At 42.6% G+C, this 24,819-nt stretch overlaps 1 protein-coding gene across 3 annotated transcripts in view; it reads right to left on the bottom strand.

Annotated features, from left to right (window-relative positions):
- Positions 1 to 24,819, bottom strand: part of XPO6 (exportin 6) — a 107,027-nt gene that overhangs the window by 63,298 nt on the left and 18,910 nt on the right. For 2 of the 3 annotated variants that reach the window (XM_060284231.1, XM_030871586.3), the window contains exons 1-4: positions 14,006 to 14,028; positions 8,740 to 8,830; positions 5,645 to 5,757; positions 4,648 to 4,845 (exon numbers count right to left, since the gene is read on the bottom strand). In XM_060284231.1, coding sequence (XP_060140214.1) covers positions 4,648 to 4,845; positions 5,645 to 5,757; positions 8,740 to 8,791 — 363 coding nt within the window. In that variant the 5' untranslated portion in view covers positions 8,792 to 8,830; positions 14,006 to 14,028. Of the gene's footprint in view, positions 1 to 4,647; positions 4,846 to 5,644; positions 5,758 to 8,739; positions 8,831 to 14,005; positions 14,029 to 24,819 lie in introns of those variants that run through there. The other variant, XM_030871585.2, reaches the window with a different exon arrangement.

Genomic DNA, 24,819 nt, shown 5'->3' with positions numbered 1-24,819 from the left:
CCATGAACTTAAAAACAACAAGAAAGCAATGCTCTTTTACACCTAACATGACAATTTTTATACATGTCCATACTCCCAACAGAGCCTTGGTTACTCTGCCCAGGTTACTATATTAGTGATTAAGGTATGTGTAAACCAATTTGTGATATCTTTCCAACATTCAGGTGTTAAATCAAGTTTACAGTTCCAAGCTTTGAATGCTTCATAAGAGTTCAAGATTAAACATGTGGCAGAGCAGAAACACACATACACGTCATTAAACTATGATACTGATACGGTGGACTTTGCAAATACCTACGTAGCAAATTAAGGTACTTTTTCTATCACCTGCAATATCCACTATGCCATAGGAAAGTTTCCTTAAACAAGAGACAAAAAAAGGTACACTTTCAACAGCATAACACTACTTATACCTTTCTTATCAATTTCAATATATTCAAAGCATTTATTTTTTAGTTTCCAGAAACGGTAAAAGTAATCAAGGTACCATTAAAATCCTACTGGGTTATATGCTACAATCTATGAAAGAGCAAACAAATTGAAAAACTTGACCATTTTCTTTAATCATAGTTAACTTTAAATGTAGTTCATTCCCTGATAAAAATAAGTTTTTTATTTACTCAATCTATAAAATATAAGCCTTAGGGAAGAGGAGGTCAGGAACTACACCCAGATAGAAAGGATATTCTCCACTTCAAAAAACACAGGGCACTTTCCTGTCCTTGAAAACAACTCTTCCCATTGCAGACCAAGCAAAAGCACATCCCCGAAGAGCAGGACTCAATATTGAGAACTTAAAGAGAAATTCAACTGCCCTCAGCAGCAAGCAATAGTGTGTTGAAAATGCTCTCTATTAAATCAGCTAACACTTCAAGTACATCCTCCACAAATTTTCTCTTCATTTGCTACAAGTTCGGGCTATTTCTAACATCGACTTAAAATTCAGATAATGCAGTAGAGGAGAAACAGGAAATCCCTCCTCTAACAATTTTTCTTTACATGATAACGTGAATAGAACTTTATAAGCATCCCTTCTCACTCACACCTTTGGATTATCAATCTGTATTTTAAAAGATTTCTATTACTTCTCCCCTTTCATTTCCTTCTTTCTCTTCCACCCCTTTTGTCTCTATTTTCCCCCAAGACCTCATTCTTACTCTCTCAGCTGGGAATGACTCATTACCAAATAGTCCACTGGGCAATACTTTCTTGTACATATGAAATGCTTCTGTGCTCTCCAGAAATAAAAAATCCCTAGAGTATGGAAAATGTATCTTAAAGGTCCTCCTTTCTCTCATCATTTGGGAGAAGGGAAGAGTCAGACAAGAAGCTGGCTGAAAATTATTCTTTACTTGAAAGAACAGCCTGATAAAATGTGTAATTTTCCTTCTCACTAGCTTTGTTTCCAGAAAGCTTTTTATTAAAAGAGTGCTTCCTTTCACCATCTTCACATACATAATTAAAGCTCATGACATAGGTAATCTCTGCAATTTATTTTAATACAGAATAAGCACCTTCAGGTTGCAAATCAATTTCAGGTGCTTAGTGTTAGCTTCAGAAATTTTTATCATACCAGCCAATCAGAGAAGAAACATCAAAATTCTTTCTATGCTTCTTTTCGATGCTTGCCCCTTAAGTATCTGGCCCCAGGCACAATGTGACCAGAAGTCCAGCTCAGCAGATTCCAGGACTCTGAAGAACAGACTCTAGAAAGGTGTGATGTATGTGCTAGTGCAGGCGGCTGGGGGAGGTGGGAAGAACAGGGGTCGGTTCTCACTTCAATGATTCCTTCTCCAGTGGCCTAGAAAGGCTATACCAACACACAGAATTGTAGGTATCTTTCTGGGGCCCCAAATCAACTCCTCTTTGCCTGGTATGACAGTCATCATAATTATGGCATAAACTGCACAGATGCCCCAGGCCAAATGTTACAGAATTAAAAAAAAAAAGGCTATGCACCCCAGACCGCAGGCCATAATGGAACTAAGCCAAAAAAAACCTTTCAGATGGTTTAATCAACAGATCATATAATTGTGAAGTTGATTCCAGAACCAGTTTGGTCTTGTTTACCAATGCCTAAAGAAAAGATTTTATTATCATTATCAGAAATGTCAGCAATTTAGCACCAATCATTCTTGACATGGCTTTCATGCCACTGACTGGTTCTCATGCATGAATAAGAAGCGGGGAATAATACAACTGGAAAGAATTTTAAAGATCACTTAGTCCAATCCTCTCGTTGTACACAGAAGGAAATGGAGGCTCACATAGGAGTTACTAAAATCAAGGTGATCTGTGACAAAAATGGACACAGACCCCAAACCCACTGCCTCCCAGTCCAGTGCCCCTTCCACTACGGGGTGTTTCAAAGTCATGAAGGCTGCATGGGGTGAAAGGAGTCATTTCTGAAGGGTGGAAAGCGGGAGGTGGTGGGCAAGAGAGGAAGACAGCTACCCTTCTGAAATCTCCATGAGCACCTCACCTAAAAATGCTCTTCCAAATTCTCATTTATCATCATTAATCATACTTGATGGGCAGACAAGAAATGTCTGCTTTTCACCGAAGGAAATGATCCCAGCTGGGCGAAAACATGGCTTCTCCTCACTGTTGCCGACAAGACTCAGCTCTCTGTCTGGCTCACATTCCACTGCTGCTTCACACAAGACACACCACTGACCAACCCAGGATGGAATCCACTCAGACCCCCCCACCTTCCTGGTTCTTTCCATCTCCATGGACTTCCTCGCTCCCTCTCAGAGAGCCATGGAGACTTACCACAACTGCTTTTCAACTTGGAGTGAAAGGAAGCGTGTCAGAGAGAGCCAGCAAAGCCTCTGGCCTCCTAACCCACCATTGCAGGCTCCCCACCTCCTTGCCATTCCTCGGGTTCTTTCCACTGTTATTCCCTTTGCCTACAACACTGTTCCCCTGGAAGCCCACATGGCTCACTCCATCACTTCCACTCAGTTTCCGCTCAAGAGTCTGCTTCTCAGAAAAGGCTTCCATGATCGTCCCATCTAAATAACACCTCTGATATTCACTCCTCCTCACCCTAGATTTAGTTTTCTCACAATACTTATACCTACCTGAAAGAATTTATTTGCTTATTGTTTACTGATGCCTCCCCCTTGGTATTATAAGCTCCATGAAGGCAGCTATTTGTTCATTACTATATCCCCCAACGTACCTAGTTATTAGTACATGGCTGGTATTCAACAAATAGTTTATGGAATAAATGCATGAATCTCCTTTACAATAACAATTCAATAAATCTCTAGATAAATGAATCACCATACAAAACAAAATAATATTGAAGGAAGAACTTCTGTGCCACCTTGAGAGGTGATCCAAAAGAAGCAATATGGATGCTGAATTTTTTAAATTGCTGCATCATTCAAACGGTTTGCAGGGAGAGCAAGCAGAACATTAGAAAAGGGTATTGTTCTGGAAGATTCTGCCGTCACTAAGACTATAACCAATTTTCAAAGAATTTTATTTCTATAATCTGTACATAATACCCATTTCCTACATACCCAGACTGCCTCGATAATATAAACATTTCCAACTTTATCACAGGAATCAAATGAACAAAAGCATCGCCCTCTTGGCTTTTAGGTCCCCCCTATTCCCGGATGACTTCCAAATCCTGAACCCCAGATCCACATTTCCTAATGTCTCACCAGACGTGCACAGAAGGAACACGCAAATCTTAAATGCATTTTCTGCCAAACTGAATTCACCATCTTCTACCCAACCCCATTTCCTCAGATGGCCTAGAAAATCTGCCATCTGAGCCAGGAACTTGGAAGGCATTCTAGCTTCCTCCTTCCCTCCTCCCTACAGCCTAGTCCCTGCCCAAAGCCGCCTCCGTGCCTCGCTGCTGTCCAGCAGGTAAGCCCCGGCTTGGCTCAGGCCCCTGGGCTCACTCAGACTTCTCCAGCAGCAGCCTTCCAGGTCTCCTTCGCTCCGGCCTCACCCCTCTGCAATCCAGACTCCACACTGCTGCCGAAGTCGTCACTCCAACATAAACATGTGGCCACGTTGTCTCCCTTCTCCAAACTTTTCATTAGTTCTCGAGTAAGGACTACGAATTAAACACTGATGCCCCCTGCAAACGCAAAGCCCTCCCTGCTCTGGCCCTGTCCATCAGCCTAGCCTCTCACTCTACCACTCAAGCCACCACCTCACATCTCATCACCAGCAACACTGAAAACACCTCAGCTCCTTGAGTCTAAATGCCGTGTCCTCACTGCACTTGGCACAATACTTCGCTACAGTCATTAACATATTGTTGGGTAATTATTATTTCCATCGCTTTCTCCCCACTAAACTATAACTATCAAAGGCCTCATCCTGGCACCCAACACTTGGCACGGTACCTAACAGGCTTTCAAATACTTGCTGGACAAAATTTCACAAGAAGTTAACAAAGTGATTGGGGTTCCCATCCCCCACCTTCTCCACTGCACCAAGGTACAACACATCTCAGGAACACAAGGTTAAGTGAATGAGATAATCCACCCCACAATGACCTCACCACTGCAGTTCCAAAATGCTCATCTTAAAAATCCTCTTCAAGACAAGAAAATAATCACTTCTTCAAACAAATTACTTACAAGATAAAGTTTCCATAGGTTATCTCCTTACCTGTAAAATGTTAGTAAAAAAGTCATGGTAGAACATGGGCCAATCTTGACGGCCAATGTCAACAATCACTTTGCAGAGCTTGTTCCGGATGAAGTAAGGTAAGGTCTTGTGGTGAGCCAAGAGGAGTTTGGGCAGGCAGCTACGGATTTCCATCTTATCCTGAGATGGGACCCCAAGCCACATTTTATTGATCAGATTCTGAAAAACAAGTATACATCTTGTAAGTTAACAATCTATACACAAAACAAACTGGTTTTCATCCAACAGTAGCTATCTCCCTCAAACAAGAAACTCTGCTTTTAAACAAAGGTTTGGAGCAATTTGGCAATGAGAATAATAAAATATTCAAATTTTATGATACAATAATCCCATTCCTAGGAACATAATTTAACAGCTACATAATTTAACAGAAACAAAAAGGTGTAGGTGCAAAAACTTTCTATAACACCATTGTCTCCACCAAAGAATAATGACAGAAACAACTTTAATGTAAGAATAAGAGAATGGCTTGGTGAATAATGGTACAACCACTTATAGAAATATAATATAAAGGTTAAGTGGGGGGGAAAAAACAGAATGCAAAATGAAATGAGCAATATGATTATAATTAGGTTTTTTGGAAAAAAGTGTGCACAGGAAGGCAATGATTGGAAGAGAGTTGAAATAAATGAAGATTTTTAATGGGTATCATCCCTCCTCCCAACTGTTTTTCTTTAATCATCTTTCTCTTTTAAATGATAACATGGAAGGAAAAGTTACATGTTACCACAAACGACCTCCCGACCTCACCTATCTTACCTTTTGGTGCTGAAGATGGAAAGGTGCCCTGGAAAACCTGACATCTTGACAAAGGCAGTATATGGGGAAGAAGCCCCTGAGATGGGTTACCACTATTTCCCAGCCATGTACACATCAAAACTAAAGTCTAGTGCCAATAACAAGGCAATGTGACTAAGAAATACTCTTCAGAATAGTATAAAAGTATCTGACAACTTACCTCAAAAACCGTTAAACTGTACATCATTACATAGTCATTCCTAGTGCTGGAGAGAAAATACAGGCAGAATCTCCAGGCTCCTATTTGCTGAGCAAAGTTATTAAGAAGTTCCTCTGGAAAAGTTAAATAGCAACAAGAGAAGGCTATGAAAATACACAAAATTAATACAAGGCTGGCTGTTTTACTATTTTTTTTTTTTTAAACACACCTCTTCTACATAATGTAATGACATCAAAACCAACTACAAAATCCAGCTGATTCTTCAAGATAGAAAGGACAAAGCATACAATATTTTTCTGACTCTGAGGTGACCATGAACGCTGACACCCAAATAACAATAACCTAGCTACGGACACCTTTTTTTTTTATGGGCACTATTTTAGGTAGAGAAACTTTCACTGCTGAAATTCTTAATCTAATGTGTAGACAGACAGATAGAAGAGTATCATTTTTACCTTACAAATGATGGCCAACCGGTAACTTACTTCCTCTGGGGTACAGCTATATGTTATCTCCTCACCACTCACTCAACACTGTTCTTACACACTTATACACACACACACACACACACACACACACACACAAAATGATGGCCAGAAAAGCAGGAAAAGAAAAAATTAAGACTAATCTTATAAATGCAGGATTGGAAAAAATGCAAGAGAATTCAAGATGGCTAACTCCCTTCATCTGAGTTGGTTTTATTTTAAAATATCACCCAGGAGTCGGCAAACAAGAGCGGCAGTCATGGGAGTTGCCAGGAACCACCCTGGGCACCTCAAATCAGTTAGAAGTGGTTTTCTTCCTCCTGAGGCTGCTGGACAAACAGCAAGCATTAAGAGTCTATCACCGTGTTTCTGGACATGCTGCCCCTTAGTCACCTTGACCTGCTGCGCTGGTCATAAAATATAACACAGAGTGGGTAAAAATACAAAGGCAACAACCCTGAGAGATTCTAGGAAGCCCTTGGAAAAGCAGCAAGCACTGCAGCCCGTTCTAACCCTAAAGTCACCGCTCTGCCAGTGCCCTACAACGCAGGCTAAGTGCACCAAGGCAGTCTCATTATAAATCCCATAAAGGAAGCTGATGATGTGTTCTTATAATTAAGCAAAAGTTTCTATGACTCCCAGAGGTGAAGTCCAACCAGAGAGTGATCTCTGGCTGGAAATGAGGAACACTGGACTCTGTTCTAGACTTTGCCACTAATTCACTGAGTCTGATCCCAAGCAAATCACTGCTCCTCTTTGATGTTTCAGCCTTCTCCACTTTTAAAAATGACCAGACTGTCTCTTGAGGCTCCCTGCTAACAGCTCTATCTCTAGAGCACTTTTGGTGGAGGATGGGTGGAGCCCCTATAATAAAAGGTCTCCCTCCTTTCTCCCACCTAGCTAGGAAAGACTTTAGTTTATCCTAAGACATCAAAAAAGAAGCAAGAAGTGGTTCCAGCCCACACACTCAAATAAAGCTATGGAGACTAGGTACAAAAAGAACTAAGACACGCCTACTACCAAACCCCCGGATTCTCCTTAGCCGGCATTTAAATTAGACTTCTGTAGCATCTGGTTATTTAAAACTATTTAAAAAATCAGATTAGAATAAAAATATGTTAAAAAGCTTCCACTTTTAATTCATGAACACTGAGGTGAACAACATTAGCTTTGCAATCCAAAACTTAAAGAGAAAAACAAAAAGCATATCAATTATAAGCTTAAAACAGGACTATGGAGAAATTAGATATAAGGGAAAGATCCTTCACCTCCTTTGGTAAAAATCACCACTGATACTTTTACTATGAGGTACTTTGGTAGCATAAAAGTAACAAGAGGCTCACTCTGGGGGCAAGAGGTGGGTCAGCCCAACTGAGTAATAAGAGAGAATCTAGGGAAGCAAGCAGAGGGGATCTTCTAAGCCAGATGCCTGATCATCTACTGGGCTCAGCTTCCATCAGTATCCCCTGTTTATAAACTCTCTGGTTCCCTACAGCACAGTCCCTCAGAAAAGAAGGCATATACAGGGCAGGCCCACAAGAGACCACCACATTTAAAATTAAGAGATAAGAAGCTACATCCACCGGGAGCTAATGTGATACTCAAAGGATGCAAGGGAAAATGGGCTGCAGCCAAAGGTCTACTAGCCACCTGAAAATCCAAACGCTAATCAAGCTTTGGCCCAAGGGCAGAAGTCAGCCATAACACTGAGCTGGCTAACATGACTTAGAGAAGCCACGTGCGACAGAGAAATGGCTCTGCAGAGACCCGGAGACACAGAAAAAAGCCTCCAAGGAAGTGAAAGCAATGAAGGTCAGTACAGAGCAGCCAGACACACAGGGGAAAGCCTCGAGGTCTGGATCAAGAAAAACATTTTTCATCGTCAAGTTCAGGGCTTAAGTGAGGACTCAGAGAGAGAAAAAGATTACTCTAGGACTTCAGTGCAGCATGTCCCTGAAGCAGAGATCTCACAACTTAAATAAACCTTCTAGTTTACAGTATGCTTTAATGAATATTGTGCATGTCAGTGAGTATAAAATTCAAAAAGAGGTTCTAGAAGGTGCCAAGGTTCCCAGAAGACCTGAAATTACACCTACATCTCTCTGTTGTTTGAAGCCTTTATTCAACAAAACTTGCAGAATGAGAGCGATAACAGTGGCAATAAGGAAAAAGCAAGAAGGCCCCAAAGGATACACCCGTTAAAGGATCTCTGGGCACTAGATGAGGTTCAGGATAGACCTCTACACACCAAAAACATGTTTGTTTTAATGCTTTCACGAGTTTTTTCTTTAAATTAAGTCACAGACATCTTATAAAAGTTTAACATTGCTAAAATTAAGAGCAAAGCAGGGGTAGGGGTTTCCACACATGGCCAAAGGAAAGAAAATCCATCACTATGGATTATAGTGGGCTCTACCGACTACAGCCCTTGCAGCTAGGTTTGTAGACCTCACCAGCCACCAACCAGCAGGACTGGAGCAAAAGGAGCCAGAATTCAAGGGGAAACATGCAGGCTTGACCAGGCTGCCAACATCAAGGCTACCAACTCCTTCCTCCCCATTGGGGCCTTTTCGTTATAAACGACTCTTTACTACTCAACATTTCACTTACCTATCTCACGTTTTCTTTCATTGGTTGTACAGTCGTGGAAAAACTCTGTCATCAGACTTTCCAGTGCCCTGAGAGAGGCTTCTTCAGATGCCTAACAAAGAAATTTGAAAAAAAACAAACAAAAAAAAATCAGTAGCTGTATTTTCAGTTCTACTGTTCCTCAGTTCCTTCCAGGTCACATTCAACAGCCATAGTAATTTACTTCCTCAAAACATCTTGGTTCAACATTCTTCAAATACATGATATAAGCCAGAAAAACTGCAAGGAATTTCCCAGCTGACTCAAAACCCAAAGTTTTAGTATACTCTATAAATTCATGCTACCGTGCTATCGATTTTCAATTATTTATGCTAAGGAAAAGAGAGCAAATAATTTAAAATTTAATTCTTGAAACATACTGAAAGCAAATTAACAGCCCCTGGCTCTGACTGAATAGGCAGAATGAAGAGATTCAGAAAGGTTAGGGTGCCCTATAGACTATCCGTCAACGTTATTTGCCCCATGTCTGAATAGTTAGCCATATTCTAATTCAGAGCAACTGTAGTCAAACTGCTGCATGGATTCCTGGGGCTTTCTGAAGGGACTTCAGGAGCCAAACATCCACTCAACTCTCAATCTCACATGAGCAGTCAACAGAGATTAAGGTGCAGCTAAGAGCCAAGCAGAGCAAGGACTCAAAATGTGACAGTACCTCCCACGCTCAGGCCCACAGAGAGCCAGACTCTCAGCAGAACCACTCAGGCGGAGAATAAGAGGAGAGGGACCCTAAGCCCCCTAAGGCTCATCCTCTCCCTTTTCCATACGGAGCCCCAAACCCACTTCCTCTTCTCTCACTGAAGGAGGGGACATCAGGTGCAGCAATGAACTTGAGTCAACACTCCTTCACATAACCAGTCTGCAACAAGGTGAGCGTTCGCAGGCCCCTCTCGAATCCTCACTGGCAATAATTACCTAGACATGATCAGAAGCCAAGAGCAGTTTTGATTTCTTAATCATCTCCTAATTTCTTTCTTCCCACCCACCTTCCCTATATCCTCTCCACTGCCCCTAGAGTGAGAGCTGACTATTAAAACTGTATTTTGAAACAAGCTCACAGGGACTTCGCTGGTGGTACAGTGGTTAAGAATCCGCCTGCCAATGCAGGGGACACGGGTTCAATCCCTGGTCCGGGCAGATCTCACATGCTGTGGAGCAACTAAGCCCGTGCACCACACTTCTGAGCCTGCGCTCTAGAGCCCATGTGCCACAACTACTGAAGCCCACACGCCTAGAGCCCGTGCGCTGCAACAAAGACCCAATGCAGCCGAAAATAAATTTATTTTAAAAATAAATAAATAAAATAAGCCCACACTCAAATGTATCACGTATCAAGCTGTAATATTACCAGGGGCCTCCACTTGGTAATGGGCTTTTGAGGACACTGAGGAACTTGGGCCATTTCTGTGGATCAACGAGCACTTCTTGGGACTGGCACTAATTACAGAGGCTGAATCAGGCTTGCACCAGCCCACCTACATCAACCAGCACATGTTAGCACACTAGACAGCACACGGGGGGCCACGTTCAAGCAGTGCCAGGCACGGCTGTCGCTCCCATGCTGCAGTCATGGTGACAGCTGTGCAATGACAGCTGAACTCTGACATGTTGAGTGATGAATTATTGTTTAATAGTTCTAGCACTTGTGAGTTTGAGGGACTTTTTTATTTATTTATTTACTTTTATTTATTTTTGGCTGCGTTGGGTCTTCATTGCTGTGCGCGGGCTTTCTCTAGTTGCAGTGAGCGGGGTCTACTCTTTTTTTTTTAATTAATTAATTAATTAATTTTGGCTGCATTGGGGCTTTGTTGCTGCACGTGGGCTTTCTCTAGTTGAGGCGAGCGGGGCTACTCTTCGTTGCAATGCGCGGCCCTCTCATTGCAGTGGCTTCTCTTGTTGTGGAGCACAGGCTTCAGTAGGTGTGGCACGTGGTGCATGGGCTTCAGTAGTTGTGGCACGTGGGCTCAGCAGTTGTGGCTCACGGGCTCTGGAGCGCAGGCTCAGTAGTTGTGGTGCACGGGCTTAGTTACTCTGCGGCATGTGGGATCTTCTCGGACCAGGGCTCGAACCCATGTCCCCTGCATTGACAGGCGGATTCTTAACCACTGCACCACCAGGGAAGTCATGAGGGACTTTCTGGTCTGAATTTTATGATAAATATTAGCCCTCTGCTCTTTTTTCAAACCAATATATCAGTTCAACTAAAAAATACCCTTGGATTGCAAGTTAAGCTTTTTAATGCAGAAATAACCGGAATGTGGAACAAAAATAGGACTGCAATCCTCTTTAACCTGTTTCAAGTTTTTGTGTTGATCAAAACAGCCTCACTGGAAAAAAAAAAAAAAAAAAAAAAAACAGCCTCACTGTTCTCAGTGACAGATTTGCTAAGTGTTATAAATTCATAATTCAAAATGAATTTGTATAAATAAAAAAATGCTTCGGTCTGCTTCATTAATCAACTTGGTGTACCATTTCATTTGAAAAAACAATTTTTAAAAATGTTTGAGGGAAGATTTAAAAGAATCAAAGGAAAATCTCCTATGTTAAAGTAACTTATTGGCAAAGAAATAAACATAAATCAAGACATATTTCTCGAACCAAAATCAGCTATTTAGTCAAAATAAATCTATAGTTTTTCTGGAGCTAAAATAGGTTCCTGAACACTAATGATACATCTTCAAGTCACACCTGCTACATAACTTATTCTTTTTTTTTTTTTTGGCCGTGACGCGCAGCATGTGGGATACATAGTTCCCTGACCAGGGATTGAACCGGGGTCCCCTGCAGTGGAAGCGTGGAGTCTTAATCACTGGACCGCCAGGGAAGTAAGTCTCTCCACAACTTATTCTTGCAATGAATCATTTTAGAGTAGATCCTGGAAAAAACCTGAGCTTATCACATTCAAGCAATCAACTGTCAAGGTTTATTTCATATGGGTTCTTGAGGCAGAAGTTTGTGAACTTGACAATTACAGGCCATACATCAAAGCCTGCTGAAAGCAAGTCTCTGACTCCCCAGAGAATCCAACCCTATCTCCATTCCCAGTCCCATCAACCTCACCCCTCCCAGCTCCAACCCTAGCTAACATTCCCAAAGAAAGTGGAAAGACAAAAGTATCCACAAAAATCACAGGATGATAGTCTCACCTGATTTTGTAAATGATGGTTATACGAAAAAGGAAACTCTAAAACCTAATAATCCAGTGGCACACCAGGTGTTTCTCAGCAAGAAAAAATAACATGCTGTTTGCATTTTCAATCATTTCGATAACTGCAACAGGAATACCTACCCCATGGGGTGTTAAGAGGATCAAATGAAATGCTCCATGTAAAACTGATATGTAAACTCCAGGAGGTTATCTAATTCACAGTTATGGCTGTTATCATTTTTATTTGGTCTCAGATACCAAATGAAAACAGACCAAAGCAAAACAACAAAAGTGGTCAGGCCTACTTTGAAACTGGAGATTCATGCCTTCAGGCTTAAGGGCTTTGTCCCAAACATTATCCAGTGGCGCTTTTTTCTAACTGGATTTCAAAACAAAACTATCTTGAGGAGAAGAAAAGAAGGGTGAGACTTTTCCAGGATCATACAATCAGAACAGAGCTATAAGGACATAAAGGAGGGCTTCCCTGGTGGAGCAGTGGTTGAGAGTCCGCCTGCCGATGCAGGGGACAGGGGACACGGGTTCGTGCCCCGGTCAGGGAAGATCCCACATGCCACGGAGCGGCTGGGCCCGTGAGCTATGGCCACTGAGCCTGCGCGTCCGGAGCCTGTGCTCTGCAACGGGAGAGGCCACGGCAGTGAGAGGCCCGCGTACCACAAAAAATAAAAATAAAAATAAAAGACATAAAGGATATGTTCAAGACCTGCAAATGGTTGAAGGATATTGGAGAATTAGCCCCATTTGGCAAGAAGGCCAATGGACCCTTTGCTAGCTGTTTTAAGCAGGTGGTGAAGCCAGAATCCAGACGGCAGTGGGTTAAGAAATTAGTGGCCTACTGAAGCCCGCGTGCCTAGAGCCCATGCTCCACAACAAGAGAAGCCACTGCAATGAGAAGCCCGTGCACCCCAACAAAGAGTAGCCCCCACTCGCCGCAGCTAGGGAAAGCCCACGCACAGCAAAGAAGATCAAAAATAAAAAATAAATTTATAAAAAAAATTAGTGGCAAGTAAGTATCAATACATGGGAATATTCCATACAGACTGCACTTTCAAGTTATAAAAGGACAAAGACATTTTAAAAAAAAAGTGTCATGGTGTGGTAGGAAGAGAGGTTTCAATTCAATTCCCAAAGGCTATTCAAGCAATGCTCTGATTAACTGATGAACAACATTCAGGATTCAGAGACACCTGACTGCTTCCCATCTTGGACTTGGGATTTAAGACCCAGATCTTGCAGAACTAAAAGACAAGGTTAGCTTAAAACCAAGCGAGGCACATTCACACACACAAAAAATTTCAGTTACGTGACAGACATAAAATGTAAGCAGTAAAACAATAAAACTTCTAGAAGATAATACAGATCATCCTCATGACCCCGGGGTAGGGAAAAAATTCTTAGAAACATAAAGGAAAAGATTGATAAATCGGAATATTCATCAGATGGCACAATGAAGAGAGTGTAAAAGAAAGCCATGAAATGGGAAAAGATATCACCAATATGGATAACAGAGAACTCCTATCAGAGTATAAAATAACTTCTACAGATCAATAAGGAAAAGATAAATGACTCAATTTTTTCAACAGGCAAATAGTTATTAAAGAGGATATCCAAAAAGCCGATACATAAAACAAGTGCTCAACCTCATCAGTCATCACAGAAATGTAAATTAAAAACAAGACAGTGCTACAAATCTACCAGAATGGCTAAATTTTTTTTTTTTTTCCAGAATGGCTAAAATTTAAAAGACAGTAACAAGTATTGGTGAGTATGCTGAGCAACTGGGACATGCACACACTGCTGCTGGTGGGTCTATAAACTGGTGTAACCATTTTGGAAAATGAACATATGCATACTTTATGATCCTGTAATTCTACTCCTTGACAATATATCCAACAGAAATTTGGATACCCCACAAAACGTACACAGATATTCACAGCACCATTATCCATAATATCCAAAAAGTCTAAAGAACCCAAATGTACATCACCAGTGGAATGGACAAATAAGTTGTAGCTTATTCACCAGGAAGATATTATAAGACAACAAGAATGAATGAACAGGTACTTCCGTAAGTAGCGCAGTGGTTAAGAATCCGCCTGCCAATGTAGGGGACACGGGTTCGAGTCCTGGTCCGGGACGATCCCACATGCTGCGAAGCAACTAAGGCCGTGCGCCACAACCACTGAGCCCACGTGCCGTGATTACTGAAGCCCGTGCGCCTAGAGCCCGCGCTCTGCAACAAGAGAAGCCACAGCAGTGAGAAGCCTGAGCACCACAACAAAGAGTAGACCCCGCTCGCCACCAACTAGAGAAACCCCGCACGCAGCAACGAAGACCCAACACAGCCAAAAATAAATAAATTTTAAAAACAAAAAGAATGAATGAATATTGCTTCATACAACAACATGGATGAATTTCACAATGTTGAATTAAAGAGGCCAAAACACATCCTTCATTATTCGTCTTATATTAATTTTTAAAAACAAGCAAAACAAATCCATGGTGTTATAATCAGAATAGTGGTTATTAACCTCTGCAGAGGAGGGATTCTGGGATGCTAGTAATATTATGTTTTCTTGATCTGAAAGTTACACCAGGATGACTGTGCACTTTTCTGTAAGTACATATACACAATTTTTGAAACTTAATGTTATACTTATTTTTAACATTCAGGTTGGTATTTGCAGACTCTGATTTCAGAAATTGTGTTTTTCCTCTATTAGCACAATTATTAAGAGCAGTTGGGAGGCCTACAGGTGAAGTCTGAGCATGAGACTCCTGGATTCCTAGGAATCATCACCGATTTGTCTTCAAAGCTCCAAGGGTGACAACAGAAAGTATTATAATCCCATAAGTCTATGCTTCCCCTGGGCTCACCTCAACAGCAAATTAAAATCCTTAGGATGATGAATTAAAAGTGGCTCAGAATACATACACTCTCGGAGACCTATGTATATATCTAAAAACTCTTTTGTGTTCCAAAAAGAGTTAAAATCTGCCAAGTGGAGCTTTCAACTATGCCTGCCTTGACTTTATCTGCATTTTTATTGCACTGCTCATGGTCCAGCAGTTCAGAGACTATGCTGTACGACTGACTCATTTATTAAGGAACTACTAAGTCAACCAAGACTCACAATCACCTAATAAATTATAAGAAAAATTGGCAAGAAGGGCAAGGGCCACATAATTTGAAATCTTCTTTGACTTTTCCCTCAATACCACTTCTACCAGGCCCTAATCACCCCCTGCCTAGATTGCTGTAACTTCTTTTACCTAGTCGTCCTGATGTCAGCTTTCCCAATTCCAATCCAATCTGTACTTCACTACCAGATAAATACTCCTAAATATCCATTTTCTGCCCCAATTATTCTAAACCTAGCTTTAAAGAGGCTTTGAATCTGGTCCAACTGAGACACTCAGCTATCCACTCAACAAATAAACTCAATATTCACTAAGTAACTGATACTGCATTAGGTCCTTGAGATACCAGGATGAGTAAGACTGTCCTTGACTTCAAAGAACTGGAGATGGCATGGGGGGTGGGGGGGGGGGCGGGGAAGAAGGGTAGAACCTATGAATAAAAACGTAGAATGTGATGGTCTACATCCTATAGTAATGACATATATATAAATGGCTTTAGGAGACTAAACAGAACTAACTCTGTCTGAGGGAGACAAGAAAGCTTCACAGAGATGATAATATACATTGGGATTTAAAGAATGCAGAGTTTACTAAGAAGAAAGAAGGAAAGCATGCCTGATTCACCATTACTCACCACAGGAAGCCATCACTCCACTCTGAATACTCATGGTCTCAGAACAAATGTCTATTCCCATCCTGCATTTGCTCCTGGGTCTGCAATTCATAGTTCAACCTTCATGAAATTTCTTACGAAGTTTACAGTGCAGATCCCCTCCTTGTTTTCATCTTTTGTCTTTTCTTGTAATCGGTATCACAGAATTTTGCCCATGGCACTGTTCTCTGCTCATTTCGGAATGGCACAATGAAAGAGCACAGGCTCTGGTGTCAGGTTCCTTGGGTTCGAATCAGAATGCACCTTGGCCTAGTTATGTAACCTATTACTCTTTCTCCTCTTGTGCAAAACTGGGGATAAGAGAAACTAACACACGGGGTTGTTCTGAGGATTACATAAAATAATCTATGTAAGGCATGTAGTAAACCTAATGCCAGGAATAAAGTAAGAGTTGAAAGTCGTATCTGTAACTATTAATAATTCATAGATATTAGGCCTCTCTAACCAGAACATGAACTGTCTGGAAAGAGATTCTGCCTAATATGTTTGTACTTCCTGTAACGTCCAGTATGGACTGGTACTCAAATATTTTACAGACCAAATTCAGGAGAGTAAAAGGAACAAGTAGACTGTTAGTATCAGTTTTATTTTCTCAGAAATAATGGTAATTCCCTCCGAATTCAAGATACATATGACTCTGTTTAAATTTCCCCCTTTAAGAGCTCTGATCAGGGCTTCCCTGGTGGCGCAGTGGTTGAGAGTCCGCCTGCCGATGCAGGGGACGCGGGTTCGTGCCCCAGTCTGGGAGGATCCCACATGCCGCGGAGCGGCTGAGCCCGTGAGCCATGGCTGCTGAGCCTGCGCGTCCGGAACCTGTGCTTCGCAATGGGAGAGGCCACAACAGTGAGAGGCCCGCGTGCCACACACACACAAGAGCTCTGATCAGAATGACCTTTGCTCACAAGCACTCAATGAATACGTTCTGAAAACCAGGAGACTGCTAATAATTTATCTTAAAAACACTGAGACTGATGATGCGTAATATGGTGCTTTGTTTGTTAAGACACCTAGATGACAGTTTTCTCAAATCCTGATTAAATCTGTAATGTTTTACCTAATTGCCTCTATAACACCCCTCTCTAACACATAAACTTTTTATAAAATAGATACTGGGGAAAAAATGACTTTTTTTTTTTTTGTGGTACGCGGGTCTCTCACTGCTGTGGCCTCTCTTGTTGTGGAGCACAGGCTCCGGAAGCGCAGGCCCAGCGGCCATGGCTCACGGGCCCAGCCGCTCCGTGGCATGTGGGATCTTCCCGGACTGGGGCACGAACCCGTGTCCCCTGCATCGGCAGGCGGACTCTCAACCACTGTGCCACCTGGGAAGCCCAAAATGACTATTTTTTTAAAGAAGGTTTTTATCAAGCTTTTTGCCAGGAGTCACGTTTTGTCTATCCTTCAAGGAGGTGAATCACATGAGCCTTCTGTATTCAGGTTCATGCTTCCTTGATAGTAAACCTAAAAAAATGACGGCGAGCATAGCGGAGTTCCAACTCAAATACTCCTGTGGCATATCTAGAACAGTTTTACTACTCTATTTACTTATACATAAAGAACGTTTCTGAGAAAAGTGATTCTATACTAACTGCTGACCAAGGTTAAAAATAAAAAGTATGCAAAACATACCTGGTGTGTTACAACAGACACCATTAGCAAAGAAATTCAATCTCACATAAACTCTGGGAGCTAACAGGATTACCATGGATGCCTAAACTCTCAAAAGAACACTCTCATTCTTCCCTATACCCTTCACCACTGCAAAGAAAACAGACAAGGGAAAAAAATCTCTTTGGCCTTTAGGCCTGCATATAAGTAGAGATGAAATACTAAGCTTAAAATAACACACAATGGGAATCAATGTGACATCTATCCATCCCCTCCTGCAGTCAGCTCAAAATGCTAAGAAGCGCACCAAGGAAGCCCCAGGCAGGAGAAGAATACGCAGAACAAGTCTTCTTCCCACCTTTCCCATCACTGCTCTTTGTGTCTCAACCTGCAGATACTGTCCTTTTAAAAAACAAACTAAACACACCATGATGAAGTAGAACTCTCACTATTTCTCTGAAAGCAAATTGGTAAAACCAGTTGAATCTTCAAAGTCTGACACTCAGAAGTGCAGTCACCCTGGGGGTGTTGAATGCTTCCACCAAAGACAGAGGGGAGACAAAGGGTACAGATACACAGTGAAGTAATTAACTCTAAAAGTTATATACCGGGCTTCCCTGGTGGCGCAGTGGTTAAGAATCCGGCTGCCAGGAAGGTTAAGCTGGGACGAAGTAAGAGAGTGGCATGGATATATATACACTACCAAATGTAAAACAGATAGTTGTGGGAAGCAACCGCATAGCACAGGGAGATCAGCTCGGTGCTTTGTGTCCACCTAGAGGGGTGGGATAGGGAGGGTGGGAAGGAGACGCAAGAGGGAGGAGATATGGGGATATATGTATATGTATAGCTGATTCACTTTGTTATACAGCAGACACTAACACACCATTGTAAAGCAATTATACTCCAATAAAGATGTTAAAAAAAAAAAAGAATCCACCTGCCAATGCAGAGGACACGGGTTCGAGCCCTGGTCCGGGAAGATCCCACGTGCCGCAGAGCAACTAAGTCCGTGCGCCGCAACTACTGAGCCTGCGCTCTAGAGCCTGAGAGCCACCACTACTGAGCCAGAGTGCTGCAACTACTGAAGCCTGAACTCCTACAGCCCATGCTCCGCAACAAGAGAAGCCACCGCAATGAGAAGCCCGCGCACCGCAACAAAGAGTAGCCCCTGCTTGCCTCAGTTAGAGAAAGCCCGCGTGCAGCAACAAAGACACAACACAGCCAAAAATAAAAATAAATAAAGTAATTTTTTTTAATTTAAAATTAAAAAATATAAAAGTTATATACAAAAGTTGCAAGGAAAAAAAATATTTTCTACTGGGCTTCCCTGGTGGCGCAGTGGTTGAGAGTCTGCCTGCCGATGCAGGGGACATGGGTTCGTGCCCCGGTCCGGGAAGATCCCACATGCCGCGAAGGGGCTGGGCCCGTGAGCCATGGCCGCTGAGCCTGTGCGTCCGGAGCCTGTGCTCCGCAACGGGAGAGGCCACAACAGCGAGAGGCCCGCGTACCGCAAAAAAATATATATATATATTTTCTACTGAAGGAAAGACATGGAGAGCCACACCATGTTCCAGGAAAGCAAGGCCGGGGCAGATGCACTTACCACAACTCTACGAACACATGACTGGAACTAACTACTAAAGTTATACGTGTGCCTCGAAAGGCTCCTGGTTGTCTCACCTACAGCTTAAATCTGAACAATATTTGCCCTTTGAGAATAACTACAGACGTAACTTTGAATGATATCATCATGCAGATACTTAATATTTGATTAAAACATATACTGTGGCTGTATCTAAACATAACTCTAATCATTAAAAGGCACCTATCTGCTTTAGTCTAAAACTACTATAAAGGTGATCAACTACAAGACATTCCCGCCCCTCCCACCCCCAGTATTTCTTGGGTTTGCAGACAGTGCCCAGTCAGATTCTCCGTCCCTTCCATGAACAAAAGGATCTGTTTACTGCTGAGGACCAGGAGTCAGGAGCAGGATGACTGCCAGTCATCTGGGCCAGAAAGCCCAATGGGTCCCACTATGGTAGTGAGAAAGCCAAAGCAGTATATTCGGTCCCTATGGGGACCAATTAGAGGAAACATCTTGTACACAGAGGACAGTGTGTTTTATGCTGGGAAAAACCAATCCACCCACTACTAGACAAGCTATAATAACAAGAGGCACCAATTAGCTACGAATGGACAGGTGCCCTGGTTTCAAAATTTTCCAGCAAATCTAAAGAAAACTACAGAGTCATGACAAATAACTGTCATTCCTGATTCTAGACTAGATCCTGTACTGGAGGGAAAAAATGCTATAAAGGACATACTGGGCCAACTGACAAAACTGGAATACAGACGGTAGATCAGATAAAAGTACTGAATCAATGTTAAATTAATTAAAGTTGACAACTGCACTATGGTTATGTAAGAGAATATCCCTATTAGGAAATATACTATCTAGGGGCAATGGACCATGATGTAGGCAACTTACTCTCAAATGATTCAGAAAATATCGTGTGTGTGTATATGTATGTATGTGCATAAATATACATAGAGAGGAAGTGCAAATAATAAAAGCAATCATGGCAAAATGTTAACAATAGGTGAGTTTGGGCTAAAAGTGTAAGAGTGTTCTTGGTACTACTCCTTCTTTGCAAGATTTGTCCAATTGGAATTTTTCCAACTAAAAAATCTCATCTGTTGGATTGGTACTCTCCACCTTGCTCCTCACTGCTCCAAGCTAGCTGGTCAAAGAGGAAAGAAAAAGTGACAAAAGAGTACAATAAGAAGGAAAGGATTATGTTACTCTCTCAGATGCCAGATTTATTATCTCACACTGTTTCTGAAAAAGGATAATACATAGCCTAGACATTAAAAATTTTGCATCTGCTGGTTGGACAAGAACCACATCCCACTACGAGCTAAAATACGTACAGCTTATACACTTACTTATTTATATTCTAGTCCGAAGGCTTTAATTAGACAGCCAAAGAAGCAAATGATAAAAATAGTTATTCTGCAAGAAACTGCCTAAAATAAATGTGTAATACAGCCAAGAACAGGCTCTCTTCACAATCCCATCTGCTTCTCTTTCCCAGGTACATATCCCAGGAGGATGAATGTTTATACCAGCATGCCTAGTCAATTAAACTCAAAAGATACTTAGTGAGCACATTTAACACAAGGCATGCTACCAAGAATTCCTAAAAGAGGACCACAGAATCTTAAGAGAGAAATAAACAAAGCCCAGAGAACAGCAAGTCCAACCTCATTTTACAGATGAGGAAAATGAAGCTCAGAGTATCTTGCCCAAAGTCAGCCAGCTATTGGTCAAGTCACTGGGCAGGGCCACCAGAGTCCTTTCCCAGCGACGGCTCCTCTACCCCTTAAAGAAGCCCAGAGAAGTTCTGCTCCAAGGGCTGTGGGAACGATGAATGAGCTGGCATTACCCTGCATTTGATGAAATCAGGAAATGAATGGGTGCAAGGTTGATGGACCACCATAAAAACACACTGCAGGGCTTCCCTGGTGGTGCAGTGGTTAAGAATCTGCCTGTCAATGCAGGGGACAAGGGTTCAAGCCCTGGTCTGGGAAGATCCCACATGCCGCGGAGCAACTTAGCCTGTGTGCCACAACTACTGAGCCTGCGCTCTAGAGCCTGCAGGCCACAACTACTGAGCCAGCGTGCTGCAACTACTGAAGCCCATGCTCCTAGAACCCGTGCTCTGCAGCAAGAGAAGCCACCGCAATGAGAAGCCCGCGCACCTCAAGGAAGAGTAGCCCCCACTCGCTGCAACTAAAGAAAGCCCGCGTGCAGCAACAAAGACCCAACACAGCCAAAAATAAATAAATTAAAAAAAAAATACTGCAAATCTGAATCACAATTAACACTACAGCTCAAATGTAAATAATTTCATTTCACTGCTGTTACCACCTGCACCATTTAAGAGCAAGTCTCTTGTAAACCCATACCACCTTCCTCCTGAATTACTCCCAGAATGGCCTTTTAAATAAGTTAAAATAACATGTTTGTAATTTTGGCAAAAATCTCCAGACTATATTACAGACTGTTGGAATCTGGGGGAGCATAATCATTTCCCTTCTCTCACCCTCCCTGGTTCTATCCATTGATATACAGTCTCAAGAGATCAAGTACAGGTCAAAGTCTAATGTCCTCCTCAGGACGGGTAAAGCTGCAACCCCTTTCTCGTTCTAAACTGCCCTGGCCCGCCCATGCCTAGCCACGAGGGGAAGGCGGGACACAGAGGAAGACAAGGTTCTCCTGAGAGGAAGCAAGTGAGAGGGCACAGGCACAAAGCTGGGCAGTGTTCTGATGCAGTCAGTGACCTTGCACCTAGTAGATACGGGCCTTGGTGCTGGGCTCCCCCCAGTGCAACCATCAAGAGATCAATCACTCTTGTGGGAAGAAAGAAATGCGAAGAGGGAGACAGGGCCCAGAAGACTGTGCTCCAGTACTGCTCCCACTTGGGGTACAGACGACAATCCCCTGAATGTGCACCAAAGCAGGAATGAGGGGACACAGAGAAGGTGCTTTTTACACGAGCAATGACAGAACTAACAGGCTGCATGGGAACCAATGCTACCACTGAGAGGTCCTCAGCCACAGCCTGGCAGGCAGAGAAAATACCAAGTGAGAGCCGGCCCCAGCTCCAGAATACAGCCTGCATAAATTTGGGCAAATCCTGCCAGCTCTTGGAGCATCCTTGGTACTAAATGCAATCAGGTGTGTGTACTGCATGTTGATTATAAAGCACTATGTAAATGTTGGCTAATACAGTAGTTCCTCTCTCACTACAGGTTTCTCTTAGCCCACCCTCATGTTTGGATTTGCTTTTATAAAGGCAAAGTCTCCTAAGTTGTCATCAGCTTGTCCCTCTCAATACACCCAGCACCACCTTAATGCTGTAATTCTTAATTTATGATCAGTCACATTACCCTAAGGCTCTCCAAGTATCACTGCCGACTGCCAAAGGGTGCTTATGTATCCCACACAACGTAAACAATGATGCCCACGGGAGCAGCTGCTGAAGGACCTTTGACGGTGCTACATTCTGCAGGAAGTGTGATGCTGCTACACAAGCAGAGATCTGCGTTCAGTAGGAGGTGACTCTTCCTGACTGGGGAGTTCTAAATGCTCCTCCCATCACCATAGATGACTACTAGTCACCAAGAAAGAAGACACCACATGCTCTGGTGAGAGCAACTCTCTCCACCAGGGACTATCCTGGGTGCTGGGTTCTGCACAGCACTATTAGTCGATGCAATTTTCTTAAGTTTTACCTTCAATAGTATGCTTGGTAATCACAACTGTGATTTTTAAAAAGCTGTAACTTTTACAATATGGAAAGCTATCGTAATATTGAAACTATTCATGATTCTCTTCCTCCACCCCACTGAAGATTCACTGGGTTAGAAGACAGAACAATGGCAGTTCTGGGGATGTTTTTTTAGGAGTGGGGGAAGTGGAGGTGGGAGGTACACAGGAGAAAGGAAATGGATACTTAGCTCCTGTCCAACTGTCTGATCCTGCCAGGAATCCTGGCCTTGCTCACATCCCTGGATAATGAAGGGATGACTCAAGAAGCAGCCTTCTATCAGCCTCCAAACCCCACACAACAAGCATAATTAGCTTGAGACGGGAGCATGTAACCACCCTTCCTACAGTTCCCAACTGACCCTGCTAGGACATGGGGGAAAGGAGTAGAAACAGAGGTAAAGATAAAGTGCTGCTTTTGATTCCCACCTCCCAGCTCTGCTCCTTCACTCTGGGCAACAGCCCAAAGCCAAGGACTAGAAATTCCACACCATTCCACCTGAACGTGCCCTTCCACCATACAGCTGGCTGGGTACTCCCTATCCTGGGAATGCCTTAAAATGAATTGTCACAGCGTAACTGTGAGGGGTGTGGACTCTGGAGTCAGCCTCAGGTCTGTATCTGACCTCTAACTTTACCACTTTGTGCATGACCTGGCACAAAGTACTTAACGTCTCTGAGCCTCAGTTCTTCACCTGCGAAGTGGATTTACAACAGCTCCCCACCAGGTAGCTGTGAGAAGTAAATGACATAACACACAAAAACCCCTTGGCACCTTTAACTATAAATGAGCAGAACTCTTTCACTATATATTTCACTGATGAGTCAGTAAGCTTTAAAAAAAGGAAGAAACCAAATAAACAAAAATCCCACATAAGTCAACTAAATGCTCAAAAAAATTCCAAGAATGCCACCGTCTTCACTTTCATTTTTATAGTGATCAACCTACCAGTGCCGCACACAAAGAATAAAAGAACAGCACCATTGTCTTCCAGGCTTCTATTTGTGTTTGGGACAACATGGGTTGGAATTAGATTCATGATTCCAGCAGCAAAAGCTGTCTGGTCTTTTTTTTAAGAAAAACATATTACATAGAATCCCAATACATAAAATAGACTCCATCAGAGACTGCTTAATTAATGGGGCTGAAGGAGGAGAACCCAAACGCCTATCCAGCATTTGGGATACCTCCAAGAAAGTACATTAAAATTCCTCAGAATTAAAGCCCTTCCAAAAAAAAAAAAAAAAAAAAAAGCCCTTCCAGCTTCGATTCAGGTTCTACCAAGTCTGGCAAGTTTTCTTCAGGTAATAAACGGTTTATAAAAGACTGGTTTGCAAATTCTCCCTCAAGTATCTTTCAACTGCAAGCCTCTCACCACCACCCAGGGGCTTTGCCACCTGACCATCAGGGGTGATCAAGTCACCCCATCACCTGGCCCTGACCTGCCCCTTGGACGTCACCATCCCCATGCTCCCTCTTCCAGTTTCCTCAACCACCCTGTGCCCCAGCCAGACCCAGCTTCTCCACATAACAGCTCCATGTCTTCACAGATGCCATTCCTGCTACCTAGGATGCACTTCTCTACCCAGAAAACTCCTACCTATGCATTAAGACTCCTTGAAAATGGCACCACCTCTGTGAAGCCTACTGAAGTTCCCCCGGCAGGGCCGGCCATTCTTTGTGGGCTTCCTAACATTACACTGAACACGGTGAACTGAAATGACCTCTTTCACACAACACTGGCGAGATCATAAACCAGTGCCACCACAATGGAAGACGATTTAGCAGTTATCTACAAATTTTAAATGCATAGACAACTTCACCCAGCGAATATACTTACAGCAATTTTTTTTTTTCCTCCAAATGTTTATGTGTGAAAGGACCTTCAAGTCAACACTGTTTGTAAAACAAAAGATTGGGAACAACCTAATTTTCCATCAAAGCAAGACTGGTTAAATAAGGTACATCCCTATCATGGAATACTATGCAATAGTGAGAACGCTCTATACACATAGGTATGTGGAACTACATCCAATACATTAAAATTTTTTAAAAGGCACGAAACAGTGTACCAGTATGTACAGTATGCTACCCATTAGTAGAGGCAGAGTAGGGAATAT

The sequence above is a fragment of the Globicephala melas genome, chromosome 15 (assembly GCF_963455315.2).
Source record: "Globicephala melas chromosome 15, mGloMel1.2, whole genome shotgun sequence".
In the NCBI taxonomy this organism is placed as follows: Eukaryota; Metazoa; Chordata; class Mammalia; order Artiodactyla; family Delphinidae; genus Globicephala; species Globicephala melas.
The sequence above is the reverse complement of the archived record's forward strand: the minus strand, read 5'-3'. Positions and strand labels throughout refer to the sequence as shown.